Source organism: Saccopteryx leptura, chromosome 13, assembly GCF_036850995.1.
Source record: "Saccopteryx leptura isolate mSacLep1 chromosome 13, mSacLep1_pri_phased_curated, whole genome shotgun sequence".
Lineage (NCBI taxonomy): Eukaryota > Metazoa > Chordata > Mammalia > Chiroptera > Emballonuridae > Saccopteryx > Saccopteryx leptura.
The window spans coordinates 12,103,904-12,120,034 of record NC_089515.1 but is presented as its reverse complement, the minus strand read 5'-3'; the positions used below and the strand labels follow the sequence as shown (position 1 = coordinate 12,120,034).

Below are 16,131 nucleotides of genomic sequence, written 5' to 3'. Positions count from 1 at the left end.
AATTATTGTAATATTTATTATGTATCATTTATAAACTAAAACCTTCTAGAAACCAGGTTTTTAACTTTTTTTTAACAAAGGGAATAATGAACAGTAAATCTCATTTTGTAGCCTTCCTCAACCTAAATATTTTTATATGGTGAAGACACACATCAGCGACAGCCTGAGGGGAGAAAGAGACAGCAATGGGACTGAGTTAGGCTGAACCTGACTGTCTGGAAGGAAAGCGCTGACGGTAAACGAAGGCTCATGGCTAGACAGCCAGCTTCAGGCTTCCCAGAAACACTCATGAAATACCCACTAAATAAATCCCAAGTGCTGTGAGCCCCAGCAATCATGGTGCAAAGAAAGATACTGGTGGAAACGACACTGATCAGACTTTCATTCAAATATACATGTGAATTCTCAACTGTGGTATTACCAAGAGTTCTATGCTCGTTAGGAAAAGTTTCCCAGCAGAAGATGATTGGTCAGTAAGTCAGTCAGGATCTGATGAAACAGAAAACACTAAAGTGTTTGAAACAGAAGGACTTGAAAACAGGGAAATGGCTAGTCCCTGTTAGAACTGAGAACCAAACAGGGGACAGTGAAGCAACTCAGACATTCTCAACAGTCAGAAGTCATGCCCAACCTTGGGCTAGAAGGACAGAGGGAGGGTGTGTATTAGCAGAGGCCAGGGGCTGGAGCACCAGGCAGACTCCGCATGGGAGGCTGTCCTGTGAGAAGCACTGAGCCACTATGAGAAATTAGTGGCCGTCAGACTTGTTTTCCAGGTGGAAAAGAGACAGAACACCTCAGCTTCTCTAGTCCACTCCCACTTCCCACCAGAGCTTTCCATTGGCCAAACCAGCTGACCGTCAGCTGACAGTGAAGTCCTGGAGACACAGCCAGTAGAGGTAAGCCTTCCCACGACACAGTGCCACAGTGCCCCAGTGCCCCAGTGCCGGGGAAGAGCCAATGGGCGAGGTCCCGGCACCAGCACAGATCTAGGAGTAGGGGTATGCCGGTGGACAAACGTGCCAGGGGAAGAAGCCCCAGCACAAAGGCTCTGTAGCGGACAGAGTATGGCAAGTACGGAGGAATGCAGGCTGGCCAGCACAGCTAAAGCAGAATGGGAGGGAAGAAGGTTGGGCCAGAGGAAAAGAGACCAGGCCAGAGGAGGCTTTGTAGGCCACATCAAGGAATCTGTCCTTATTCTAGGAGTTCAAAGAAACCATTGAGATTTAAGGAGGAAGCAGACAGAATCAGATTTGTATTTCAAAATAATCACTTTCCAAGATCAGGCGCGTTCAGGGTGGTATGGCCGTAGACGCTTAACTTAAAAAAAATAATCACTTTCCTTTCCCCACCCCCCAGGACATTCACAAAACAAATGTGCCAGGAATTCTGCAAGGTACGGGACACGCAGCATTAAAATATACTGCTCACAAAAATGAGGGGATATTTCAAAATGAATATGAAGCGATAAAGTATCCCCTCATTTTCTTGAGCAGTGTATAACATATTTGTGCCCCTGTGAAGTCTGCAGGCAAATATTTAGTGTAAAGTATTATTAAAGACCTTTTAAGTATCCTTCTTTTAACATTTATCATCTGATTATCATCAGGAATGTGAGGTTTATCTTCATAGCCTCATAGATGTAGTTCCTTGCTCAGTAAATTTGTTGACTATTCTACTGTTTACTCTTGCATTTATATGCTTCCATTAATCATTCACCCACCTTTGTTTTTCCAGATGGAGATCATTAATTTTTCCCCACCCATTTATCTTTACATGGCTATCTCACTTCTGTGTTAATTTTAGTTTTTCTTCCCACCTAACCCAGCTGTTATAAATTTCCTGTATTATAGAAACCTGAAAAAGCACAAATAACTCAGAAGAATTTCATGGTTTTTAAATAAGTATCTTCATTTTATGACACCTAGTCTCTTGAAAAGTTGAATCATTCAGAATATTACACCCTGTTAAATTTACTGTTTACAAAATCCTTAAGGCAGATCTATTAGGTGATTTGGGAAGTTTTGCAATGGATCTTCATCAAAAGTTTCCTGACAGTTGAAAATGCATTCACTGCCTGACCAGGTGGTGGCACAGTGTATAGAGTGTCGCGCTGGGATGCTGAGGACCCAGGTTGAAACCCCGAGGTCATTGGCTTGAGCACAGGGTTGTCGACTTGAGCACGGGAACATAGACTTGACCCCATGGTTGCTGGCTTGAGCCCAAAGGTCACTGGCTCGAGCAAGGGGTCACTGGTTTGGCTGCAATTCCCCCGTCAAGGCACATATAAGAAAGCAATCAATGAACAACATAAGCTACAAGTTGAAGCTTCTCATCTCTCTCCCTTCCTGTCTGTCCCTCCATCTCTTTCTCTCTCTAAAAAAAAAAAAAAAAAAAAAATATGCATTTACTATTTCCATTTTTTCTACTGTTGTTTAGCATCTTGATATTAGACAGGAATGATTTCCATATATTATATTTTTCTCCTGATTACCTTCCCTTTACCAAATTTTCCTTTATTCAGTTGACCTAACCTTTACTCTGGAAGTAAAGAGAGACTCACTGGGCTGTAAAAGGCAGGCTGCCTCTGAATGAGGCTCAGTCTTGGACAACTAAACACGGCTAATCCTATTATGAAGACCCTTCCATTCCAATCTTATCCTATCTTATCCCAAAGCTTCACAGCTCCCCTTGCCTCTGTTCTAAAATGATTCCACTATCACCACTCCCAAATTGTCCCCTAATTATCAGATACCACTTACAGGCCAGTTTTGTTAGAAGTAGTGGGATTTAAAGGAACAAGTATTGATTCTACAAGCAGAAGACTATGGTTCTTTGTATATAGCAGAAGTATTTCAGACTCTAGGCATCATCTCCTCAAATATCTCTTTAATTGTAAGAGTGTGTTTAAAAAAATGGAAGGAGACCTGATATAAATTATCTCTCAGAATCAGATCCACTCAAAAATGAGGGAAGCAACAGTGGAGAGAAAGAAAAGTGCCACTCGAGTCAAACAGAAAGGTAAAGTCAAGTCTGGAATCGAGGAGGTGAATTCTTCTGACTTCATATTGTGGGTAGAGCTGACTGTATCAAAAGGCCTTAGTAGTTGCCAATTGATAGCATATAACCCTGTGAAAGGAATATACTCACTCTGATTAAGTGATCCAAATGATCATTTATGAGTTCTCCCCAATTGTTAGCTGAATGCTCTTCAGGGATTTATTACTTCTTATTTTTTAGGCAGTTCTGAAATATGATGACAGGTAATGCATACCACCACAATAAAGTACAAGACACAAAGTGCTTTTGCTTCTACTTACACTGAACACATCACTGTTCCAGTATCTCTCTTCTGCCCATCTACTGTGTATATCTAAGGGAGCCAAAAGATTCCTTTCTAATTCCATCTCCATTTCAAAACAGGAAGAAATCCATATTCTTCCTTTCTCTTTGATAGTGACATATTTATGCCAATGTACTGACTTAACAGTTATTGGGATTTTTAACATTATGTCTCTAATCAAAGAAGGAAAGTATTGGTCTCTTATAAAGGACAATTGATTTCAAGTGTCTGAGTGCAGAGTGGCCGGATAGAAGGAGAGGAAGCAGGGTCAGATTAGAAATGTACATAACAAAGCTTGTTTTTAAAATTAAAACTCATTTCATCCTTTTATTCAAGATGGAGAATAAGGAAAGAGCTAGATAGAACAGCGGGGTGTCAGTTGGCCCCAGTGCCTTAGTATCTATTCCAGAACTCCCAGATTCAGAGGTGCCACAGCTCACTTTCAGGGTGCCTTCTCTTCTCCCCAAGGGGCCTCATACATTCCAGGTTGCACAAAGCATAAAAACAATCTGAAGAATGAAGTGACAGTGTGGAGACATGACAGAAGAGACAACATACATGGTATAGGCAGGATAGTTGAGACAAGCAGAGAGAAGGTAAGTAAGAAAAAAGAATATTTACTCAAAGCAAGTGGGTGGTCAATGGTGAGGGAATTCCAATTCTGGGAAACGAAGACTCAGGATCTCTCTCTTTAAAACTGTATTTATGGGATATTTATACAATCATTTTGCTTTACCCATGCACACAATGATAATTATGTACACTTTAATATGTTTAACATGTCAGATTAATTCTATTGTAAATTTTATTTGATATGCACTGTGAATTCTAGATATACACAGTTGTTTTTAGTTTCATACATGTAATGCATTCATGTATATCAATCATGGCCTGAAACGTTTTAAAATCCGAACTCTTTAAATTTGTTCATTAGTAAAAACGAAGCAAATTATTGAATAGAATGAAAATAAACTTCCTGTCTCTTTTGGTGTAGGTGAATTCATTCTTAGTATTGATTCTGTCATCCCTTGCAAGATAATCCTCTGATTTTTGCTTAAGCCTAATATCTAATTTATTTGCACCTCAGCTGTCCCATTTAGGAGGGTTCTGGTGAGGAATCTCTCCTTATTTTTGAAGAACAAACACAAAGCACCTCATTTATCCTACAAGCGCTTTCATTTTGCTAGTAAGATAAGGAGCAGGGCACTGGCCTGAATGTCTGGTTTTGCTCCAAACTTGCCTTTGATTCCCAATAAGGTAAAAAGTAGGTTTTATGCAAGATATTTGTTAAATTATTCTTTTCAATTATTCCCTGATATCCCAATTTAAGAAAAATTCCTTTAAAAATAAAAAGTCATCAAACATTTAAATTTTTTCTTGAAGCTAGACTGTGGACTGACCACCTAAAAGGCATTGATAACCTTTTTCTCTTACCTTCAGCTTCTACAAAGGCTGAAAAACTAAAATGATTCCCTATACTTCCTCACTGCTGGGGGCGGCCTGAGTCACTGTTGGTGACTCAGGTCTAACCAATGAGATACAAGTGAAAATCCCTGGGTGGAGCTTTCCAGAAAGAATTTAAAAAAGACAAAACCTGGCTGACATGTGCCTCTAGCATGTCTTACATCTCACCCTTTTTCTTGAAAGGTAGATACGTAGGGGGGCATCAGGTGTTCTGCAACCATGAAAACAAAACGCCCAGGCTAACGATGGAGAAGAAAGCCAATAGGAGCCAGGCTCCTTGATTACATACTGACTGCGGGCTTATCGCATAAGACAAATACGTCTCTTTTTTGTGCGTCAGCCACATTCACTAGATTTTGCTTACACTAGCAGCATTACATTGTTCTATCTCTACCCCCAGTATCTGTGCAAGTACTACAAATCTAATGCTTCCATCTATTATTGATCTTCCCCTATTAATGGCATACAGTACACATTACAATGCTGTAAAAACTCAAAGATATATTTAAAATAAATATGGAAGGAACTGAGTTTCTTTCATTCTGCATATTTGTTGAGATTGTGACTAAGTTTCACCCATTATAAAAACTAATTTAAACCTGAAGATAGCTTCCCAACTTATCGAATACTTTAGAATGCTTATTTTTTAATGACACTTTTTTTCCCTACCCAAATTTACAATATATTCCAAATTTTCAAATCCTATCCTGTAATGTTTTGTACAGTCTTGAAGAGCACTCTAATTCTCCCTGGAGTTATTACATTCAGACATATGTAATTTAATGCCTGAAGACACTCAACTGCTGCTGACATCTTTGACACCAGATGTAATCAGTAACCTAGAATTATTTCTCCAAAGCTACCTATGACATATGCTAAGATCTAAAATTATGACTCAATATTAAAGTCTCACTAACCTTTGCTATAAAATATTAACGCTGTCTAATCTCATATAATAAGGGAAACTGAAAAGGCCAACAGCAACGGCAGTCCAACAGCAACGACAAGCTATGACTGCTTCGTATGGGACTAAACAATAATGCTTTGTCATGTATTCTCGTATTTCAGAACAAGCTGAGAAGCTGGGCTTTTCACTCTTCTGAGGAGCTGCTTCAAACTGGTTGAGCTGTAACTTAAGGCATGAACCACCACCAAAAAAAGGGAGTGTCCTAACAACCATTATTTTGACTATGTCATTCCCATGTTCAAAATCTTCAATCGCTCCCAATTCAAACACTGTGGGTCAGCCCATCCTCCTTTTCCAGCTTCACTTCCCCTTATATTCCCATGCTGGTCACAATTACTCTATGTATTCCAAGAGAACTTCGCACTGCCCAATTGTTTTTTCAAACTCTAAGAGAAAGTTTACTCAGAAAGTCACAGAAGTATACGTGAATGGTAGAAGAATCAGGCTCAGGTAACAAGTTACAGAGGCAAAAGGAGGGGCCCTTGGAGCTCAGGAGAGAGAAAAGTAAAGGGGTTGCATCCTGGGAAGAAGCGGGTCCTGGGGGAGAGGCGGGTCCTGGGGAGAGGCGGGTCCCGGGGGAGAGGCGGGTCCTGGGGAGAGGCGGGTCCTGGGAAGAAGCGGATCCTGGGGGAGAGGCGGGTCCTGGGGGGAGAGGCGGGTCCTGGGGAGAGGCGGGTCCTGGGGAGAGGCGGAACAGAAAAGGTGCAGGCAGCAGCGCTAGGGAGAGGTAGAGTCCACACTGCTTGCTCAGTTTTTATGCAAAGATGTTCAGAACACTTATTACATAAAGAAACTGGAAACAATTTAAAAGTCAAGAGAACATCTATAAAAATGCATAGCCATTAAAAGTCACATTCTTCAAAAGCATGATAACATGCTCTGGGCCTATTTAAAAAATTGAGAATTGTAACTTTAAAAATGCTATGAATAATAATAGACTATTCTAGATTACCAAAAAGCACATTACTATTACTATAAAACAGCTAGGTAAGTGCAGTTCAAAAGTAACTATTCACCAGTATGCTGAAGACAAAGAAACAGTTTTCCTAAATACTGGCTATAAATAATAATCAGATGATTGGCTATACTGTCACCAAGATGTAAAAAAGTTCTTGTCTCTCCTTATCTTAAAACTATCCCACCACAAATAATAAAATTCAAGCTCCTTACCACGCCCATTATGTTAAGCATGACTGCACCTCACCTATCATGAGGTAGCTCTACTAGCCTTCTATTTTTTTAAGATTTTATTTATTGATTTGATAGAGAGAGAGGGAGAGAGAGAGAGGGTGGAAGGAATGGGAAGGATCAGTTCCTAGTAGTTGCTTCTCATATGTGCCTTGACTGAGCAAGCCTGGGGTTTTGAACTGGCGACCTCAGCATTCCAGGTGGACACTTTATCCACTGTGCCCCCACAGGTCAGGTTCTACTAGCCTTTTTTCTGTTCCTCAAACATGCCCACCTTCCCCTCTGCTGTTCCCTTTGCTTGTAATGCCTTCTACTCCTTCATCCCCCAAACTCTCCACTTGGCTCACTCCTCATGATTCAGGCCTCGCTTCCAGTGTAAGGCTTCAGTTTGGCAAATAAAAATAGCGGACATACTTATACTAAAAAAATTATTCATTGTTTATCTTAAATGCAAATTTAACTGGGCATCCTCTCCAGTGTCATCTTTTTAGAGAATTTTCTGATTATTGCCAGATCGAGTCTCCTTTGTCATAACTCATTATTCCTTTATCATAACCCTATTTTCTTCATTGTCCTTTTCAATCTCTGGAAATTTCTTTGCTCACTTCTTTGGTTTACTCATTTGTTTCTATGTTCTACCTCCATCCTAAAATGTGTAGTTCACCTCCCCCAACTTTGAACCCTCCCACCAAACCACTAATTTGGGTTAGAACCACAAAAGCAGGATCTTTTTGTGTCCCTAGCATCTGACACAGTGCCTAGTACAAAGTAAGCACTCATCAATGTCTTTTGAATGAATGAATGCTCTGAATTTATATGCTTTTTAAGGGGCTTAGAATTATTTCCAATTCTACACCTGTGAAACAATTTTAAAGTTCTGGAAGGAAAATTAGACTAGTTTCTTATGCAAGCAAGCAATTTGAATATTATAGTTTGATGTGTTTCATTACTGATGTACTATAAAAAGACAAATAAATAAAAGCTGTTCATAGTTGTTTGCCCATGACCAAAAAGAACCAGGAATAGAGGAATACTAATAAAAGCAAAGTTATAGAATATAAACTTTATACAGATATAAAACTATGCAAATCAATTTTACCGTCTTAATAGAGCTCCTTTGTTTTTCTTCCCAAACACCACTGCTCAATTCAAGTGTGCAATGAATATTTGCATCTCGGTCATAGGATCCAAAAATGAGTAACCTGCAGTATAAAAATAAAACAAGGAGACTATTATACCAGTTATGTTCATTAAAATTTTTCTTTCAGCTCATTATACCAGGAGGTAATAAATTACTGTTATTATTATAATTTTGATAACACAAAGTCAAATACTGGTACACCCTCTAGTGGAAAAGTGAAGTAAAGCTAGAATTAGGTGAAATTTCAGGACAAGCTGTTTTTAGCAGCTAAATCAAACAAAGAGAAAGTACTATCTATTCATGAGATAAATCAGACTGTTGAATTATAAATGTTGTAGAATAATGCCTATAGAATAATACCAGCTCTATAAAAGTTAAACAAATATAAAGTAGTACAATAAAGTTGCTTATGAACACAAACACCTCAATCTAATGTGACCTTAGGCAAATTATTTAATTTCTCTATGCCTATCTCTTCCTCTGAAAAATCCAGGAGAAATATAGTACTTCCTTCTTAGAGCTGCTGGGAGACTACAAGAAAGGCAAGCAAGGAAGGCACTCAGCACAGTGCCTAGAAAACAGTAAGTGCTCAATAAATGTTTGTTATTTCTATTATCTTGAACACAATTATCAAGGACTAACTGTATCACCTAATTTTACTGCTTAATATTCAGATCTAAAAAGAAAATCTCAAGTCCAATCTTGAGATGATATAAAGCAGTTTTTATTATTGAATGAAAAGAAATGTTCCCCACATGTCCAACAACTTCTACATTATCTATATTCTAAATCAGAATGTAAGCCTGCTATATGCCTTAGAAGCAAGTTTGAGAAGAGCTTAAGCATTAATCCTGACTACCACTCCATTACTCTATCTCTACATGAACATCACAGGGGTAGCAGTGAGCTAATGACAGAAAAATGGATAACACACATTAGAGTAATATGAGAAAATTGTTTCCTAAGGTTGGAGACCTCAAGCAAATTATATTTATGCCTTACAAACTGGCTTCATGAACTGAAAAGCCTGCATAAAGTCATGGCAAAAAAAAAAAAAAAAAAAAAATCCCTAAATGTAAATAATTTTTCATCTTAAAAGGAAATTTAATTTCTCTATGCCTATCTCTTCCTCTGAAAAATCCAGGCCCTGGCCGGTTGGCTCGGCGGTAGAGTGTCGGCCTGGCGTGCAGAAATCCCGGGTTCGATTCCTGGCCAGGGCACACAGGAGAAGCGCCCATCTGCTTCTCCACCCCTCCCCTTCTCCTTCCTCTCTGTCTCTCTCTTCCCCTCCCGCAGCCGAGGCTCCATTGGAGCAAAGATGGCCCGGGCGCTGGGGATGGCTCCTTGGCCTCTGCCCCAGGCGCTAGAGTGGCTCTGGTCGCAACAGAGTGATGCCCCGGAGGGGCAGAGCATCGCCCCCTGGCGGGTGTGCCGGGTGGATCCCAGTCGGGCGCATGCGGGAGTCTGTCTGTCTCTCCCCGTTTCCAGCTTCAGAAAAATACCAAAAAAAAAAAAAAAAGGAAATTTAAACAGTGCCTGACAACTTATTGCCAAAAACATTAAAAAGATTCATAATTATAAAATACTAAGTTTAGAAAAATGAGAATTTTCATTTATCAAAGTTTTGCTGCCCCCATCTGTTCAAAAGTGCAAACTACCTACGGGCCTCTACAACTGCTGCCTGCAGAAGCTACGCGCCAACTTGTTAGTGTTCCCAAGTTCCCAGCAGATACTGAGCTTCAGGATTCAGGAACAAGAAAGCACAATCCTTGGAGTCCTCCCCTGAAATCGTGTTAATCTACATTTTTCTCATATCACCACTTTTATGTTTTTAAAAAGAGTAACAAAATTTAACAAAAAATTAACTCAAAACGAATCCGACTAAATGTATGAGAAGAAAACATAAGCAAGTCTTTGTAACTTTGGATTAGGCAAGGGTTTCTTAAGACAGAACAACAAAAGCACAAGTGGCAAAAAATATATAGATAAATGAAACCACTGAAATGAACATTTTTGTGCTTCAAAGGACACCACCATTAAGTGAAAAGACAAGGCAAAGAATGGAAAATCTTTGCAACTCATGTGGACCTGTGTACTTACTTGCTGAGAATCTTAAGTCTCAACAAATGGGATTTATAGCAATGTACTCTGAAGACCACCAAGCTAGATCTGGGAGGGCTGCAGCCCTCTGAATATGTAGTCCTGAGGGGACTTGTATTCAGTGGCCAGTGGCTGGCTGACTGGGATGTAATCCGTGCACTCAAAACTGCGGTGCTCTGAGTGAGAGGGAATCTATTGCCACACCTCACAGATACTGCTCCCAGGAGAGGGAAGAATTCCTCCTGAATTTCATATCCTTCTCTTTCTTATAGGAAACTGAGCTCCATCATAACCTCATGACTGCTGTCATACACGTGGTCCATCATTGACCAAAATGTTGTTATGCAGCATATGACTGTACAGTGCTTGACCACACACCCTCCATCACGGGTAGTACAGGAGATGCAAATAAATCCAGAATCCCTTTTAGTAAGTATGTTTTCTGTACTTGTATGGATAAGCCAATTCTGAAACTATTTGAGATGCATTACAGAATTGAACAAATGAGTAAAAGTGCTGATGCTACTGGAGCTGGGTTTAAGGGACATAAAGATATGAAAGAAGAAGGACTGAGACAAGAAACAAACCTAGGATGAACTGAAATTGGAAGCACTGGGTAAACTCATGATTTCTAAACTGAGTATGTGTGTATGTAAGCATATGTGACAAGTGTTTATACATATATGTATTGCACAACTCTTTCCACTGAAGGGACTTATGAATATTGGAAGCACCAATGAACAACCCAACACCCAGATCTTGACTTCTAATATCATTCTCTATGAAAAGGAACCAGGGCTCTTTGGTAAAAGAGCTGATTCTAGGACTATGGCAGAGAAGACATAAAGATACAGAATGAACCTGGAATAGCTCATTATCCCAGAAAGTAATGAAGACCTCAAAACAAAAATCATGCCTGACCAGGTGGTGGCACAGTGGATAGAGCATCAGACTGGGATACGAAGAACCCAGGTTCAAGACCACGAGGTCACCAGCTTGAGCGCGGGCTCATCTGGTTTGAGCAAAGCTCACCAGCTTGGACCCAAGGTTGCTGGCTCGAGCAAGGGATTACTCGGTCTGCTGTAGCCTGATGGTCAAGCCACATGTGAGAAAGCAATCAATGAACAACTAAGGCAGTGGTAGTCAACCTGGTCCCTAATGCCCATTAGCGGGCATTCCAGCTTTCATGGTGGGCGGTAGCGGAGCAACCAAAGTATAAATAAAAAGATAGATTTAACTGTAGTAAGTTGTTTTATAAAGATTTATTCTGCCAAACTTAGTGAAAATCCGACATAAAGTACTTGGTAAGTAATTATTATATGCTTTAACTTGCTGTAATTCTGCTTTATAAATTTTATAAAGTAAAATTACTTCCCTACTTTATAAATCACTATTACTGTGGAACTGGTGGGTGGTTAGAAAATTTTACTACTAACAGAGATACAAAAGTGGGTGGTAGGTATAAAAAGGTTGACTACCCCTGAACTAAGGTGTCACAACAAAAAACTGATGATTGATGCTTCTCATCTCTCTCTCTTCCTGTCTGTCTGTCCCTATCTATCCCTCTCTCTCTCTGTAAAAAAAAACAAACAAAAACAAACAAACAAAAAAACCCACATACACACACACACATACATACACACACACACAAAACACACAAAAAATCATGTCACAGGCATATGGAGCCATAGTGGCCAAATCAGGGACGATTCATGCACAAAATAAGAACAGTAAAGAATTGTAACCATTGAAAACTATAGGAATCCATGACTCTGCTGATAACAGATGAAGGAATAAGGCAGGAAGGACTCTTGGTAACAGAACAAAAAGTCAAGTGCTGTAGTTTTCTATATTTGTGTTAACGTTAAAAAATTTTTAAGTAATGTGTTTTTGTAACCCAGTAAAACAACGTTCCAAAAGCGGCTAAGAAAATATAGGCTTTAGAATAGTGTTTAAGTGTGACTCAGTGAAGAAGCGACCTTAATTAAAATCATCTATCTATAATTGGGACAGGCTATCTCCTAAATGTACCACTGTAGAGTACAGAACTTTCACACACCTGAACTTTATAGGCTTTGCCTTCACTGACTATATCTTTGTTTTTTTTTTTTTTAAATGTAACTGGTTAGTAAAACCAGCCAAAGCAAAACAAAGCAAATGTATCCATTTCTTCACTCGATTCCTTACATAGAGATATGTGACAAATCCTGCCTAGAATTTGGTGCCAGCTTCTTCCCCCTGAAGAACATGCACGTCTATCAGAGAATGAGAGCTATGTAATCCATTCAGTTTCCTTTGCGGGCATAAACACTGATCTTCTTTTCTATTGGTTGCTTTTCATCTTATTTTATTTTCTATTTAACTGCACACAGGAAAATTTAAAAAGTCTTAACAATATGAGTATAACTCTAATGTGGAATAGTTTAGTCTTCTAATAGCCGCACTACAAATACAGCAACTGAGTTCATCAGTGACTTAAAAAATCAACTTTAGTTCAATACAAAATAATGTAGTTAGAACCAATTTTTACAAACAAAATTGTTTCCACCCCCAAACTTATCATTGGAAAATTCAAACTATTTCAAAATAGAAAAGGGGCTTTGTTTACAGTGCGTGACCCTTTTAAATGAATAAAATTCAAGTTCCAGTTCTTACAACTAAATACGCAAAAAAGAACAAGTTCATTTAAAGACTCACTTTCTTAGTGATAAACACTATAATAATTGCATTAAGGCATAATAATAGAAGCTACATCTACTGAAGGCTTATTATGTGGGAGGCACTGTGGTTTATTTACCTATCTCTGATCACAGCTGCTGACAAGGTGGCAGGCTTGCCCATCTTACAGACATGTGACTTGCTTAAGAACATAAAACAGTAAGGTTACCTAGCTAGGATGTAAAGAAAGCACTTACTAATGCAAAAGTCGGTATTATTTCCACTGTATGTTGCCCCCAAAATGTAGCAATGACAAAACAAGGAACATACCTGCTACATTCTAACAATGTAATTTTAAGGCGGCCTTCAGTAAGTGCCCACTGTTGTATGTGGATATGCTCTTCTTCGTCTTCTTCAAATCCTTGCAGGGTTTGGAATGGAAAAAACGGCTTAAACCTGAAAAAGTAAAGATAAGTCTAAATTTCTGAATCATAAACACCATAGTTTATTTATTTATTTATTTATTTATTTATTTATTTGTATTTTTCTGAAGCTGGAAACGGGGAGAGATAGTCAGACAGACTCCCGCATGCGCCCAACCAGGATCCACCGGGCACGCCCACCAGGGGCGATGCTCTGCCCACCAGGGGGCGATGCTCTGCCCACCAGGGGGCGATGCTTTGCCCCTCCGGGGCGTCGCTCTGCCGCGACCAGAGCCACTCTAGCGCCTGGGGCAGAAGCCAAGGAGCCATCCCCAGCGCCTGGGCCTAAACACCATAGTTTAAAGCATTATAACACAGCCTACCTGTAGGGAAACAACACACACAAAAAGCAAACACCTAAAAGTGCAGGTGCCCAACACAACCAATGCTTACTACATGCCCTGTAAATGGCGGTAAGTGGTGCCCTTTCTGCAGCACTCAGACTTCCTGGGTTTTGGTGTGCCCTATTGACAAGGCAGGGCACTCAGAACAAAGAAGAAGAAAGTCTAGAGGTCACCAAACGTCTCTGAAACTTGGAAGGGGCAGGAGAGAGCTTTTCTGGACCCGATATTCCTACAATACAAGACCAAAATTCAGAATGCACCGTTCCATGGAAGCAATAAGAGTGATAGTCTCCGCCTGTACCCAGAAGATACCACGCATTTTCCTACTGTTAAAAAGAACCAACAGGCCGCAAATGGAGTCACTTTGCTAGGCCCCATCAACCCTTAATACCTAACTTAACTGTACTTTCAGCTTCTCCCAGGACTGGAATTCTTTTTTTTTTTTTTTTTTTTTTTTCCCATTTTTTCGAAGCTGGAAACGGGGAGGCAGTCAGACAGACTCCCGCCTGCGCCCGACCGGGATCCACTGGCATGCCCACCAGGGGGCGATGCTCTGCCCATCTGAGGCGTCGCTCTGTTGCATCCAGAGCCATTCTAGCACCTGAGGCAGAGGCCACAGAGCCATCCTCAGTGCCTGGGCCACCTTTGCTCCAATGGAGCCTCGGCTGCGGGAGGGGAAGAGAGAGACAGAGAGGAAGGAGAGGAGGAGGGGTGGAGAAGCAGATGGGCGCTTCTCCTGTGTGCCCTGGCCGGGAATCGAACCCAGGACTCCTGCACGCCAGGCCGACGCTCTACCACTGAGCAAACCGGCCAGGGCTAGGACTGGAATTCTAAACCAATCAATCTGGAGTTTCCTGGCCAATACTAGTGAGGTAAGTTGACTGATAAGATCCCCTGCCTTCCCTGAGAGGTGTCCTTCACCGAAACATTACATTCTAAACATTCTTGTCCTAGCCTCTTTCTACCTATAAAAACCTTCCATCTGTACAACTCTTCCAAGTACCTTTCTGTTTACTAGAGGGGATACTGAATATTCATGAATAAAGCCAATTAGATCTCTAAAGTGACGTGGTTTAATTTTTTCTTTTCTTTTTTATTTTTTTTGATGATACAGAGAAAGAGACAGAGAGAGGGACAGATAGGGACAGACAGACAGAAAGGGAGAGATGAGAAGCATTGAGTCTTCACTGTGGCACCTTAGTTGTTCACCGATTGCTTTCTCATATGTGCCTTGACCAGCGGGTACAGCAGAGTGAGTGACCCCTTGCTCAAGCCAGCGACCTTGAGCTCAAGCCAGCGACCTTGAGCTCAAGCCAGTGACCTTTGGGCTCAAGCCAGCAACCCCGTGCTCAAGCCCAGATGAGCCCGCGCTCAAGCCGGCGACCTCGGTTTCAAACCTGGCTCCTCTGCGTCTCAGTCCAACGCTCTATTCACTGCGCCACTGCCTGTCAGGTAGAATTTTTGTTCCTTAACAGTACCAACTGGATGTCCTCCCTACTCCTCAAAGCCTATACAAATCCTAAACACTTTCTATAATGGGTTTTAGGTCCTAGATCAGCACAGGTCACAGCCTTAAGGTATCCCACCCCACAAAGGAATCCAAACAATAAAGCAGGGCTACTTCTACGGTTTTCTTTTATCTCCCCATTCTACTACATATATTTCTTCAGAACTTATTAGCCTTTATCTCCTGTTAACTTACCAGCTTTAAAATGTTAGTTTTCTCACTCAAGTTCCCAGAAAATTAGGTTTCTTTAACTAGCTACCCATACTTCACCCTACAAAAAAACTTAAAAAACCAACCCAGAAAGATAGATTTCTAAGACGACGGCATGAGAAGTTCCAATGACCTATTCCCCAGTGAGGCTGGTGAAAATTATTACAACTAAGACAGCAACAATATATTGAAAGCCTCTGAAGTGGTCCTAAGGGCACACCACAAATGAAGAAACTTCTAAAGAAAATCTACAAAATTTTGGTAAGAAAGGTGAGAGCCCATGGTGTCTGACCAAGACTTCCTTCCAAAAACTCAGCAAGAAAGAGATTCTGCATCAGACTGCCACAGCTCAGAACACATCTGCCTGCCCCTGGGTCCCCATCACAGGGCTTTCTCCCTGGAGGAGCAGGGCATCAGTGTTTCTCATCCGGCTCTCAACTCCCTGGTACGGAGGCTAAGTTCCAAGAAAGCACAGTCACAACATGCAACTCCCTTCTTGACCCAGCCCCCATTTGTGGAATGGTTTTGAATGCTGCTCTGTTCACTTTGTAAAAATTCAATTAACTGAATTTTTATGATTAGTATACTCTTGTAAGAGTTTAAAAAAAAATATTAACTTAAAAATGTGAATTACTTTGGTAACATTTTATTTATTTTTTAAAAGATTTTATTTATTCATTTTAGAGAGGGGGAAGAGAGAAAAAGAGAGAAAGAGAGAGGAGGGAGGAGC

General features: G+C 40.5%; 1 protein-coding gene across 1 annotated transcript in view; it reads right to left on the bottom strand.

Annotated features, from left to right (window-relative positions):
• The window catches only part of PDZD8 (PDZ domain containing 8), a 57,428-nt gene that overhangs the window by 22,517 nt on the left and 18,780 nt on the right, over positions 1–16,131 (bottom strand). The window contains exons 2-3 of the mRNA XM_066355523.1: positions 13,189–13,314; positions 8,059–8,161 (exon numbers count right to left, since the gene is read on the bottom strand). Coding sequence (XP_066211620.1) covers positions 8,059–8,161; positions 13,189–13,314 — 229 coding nt within the window. The remainder of the gene's footprint in view (positions 1–8,058; positions 8,162–13,188; positions 13,315–16,131) is intronic.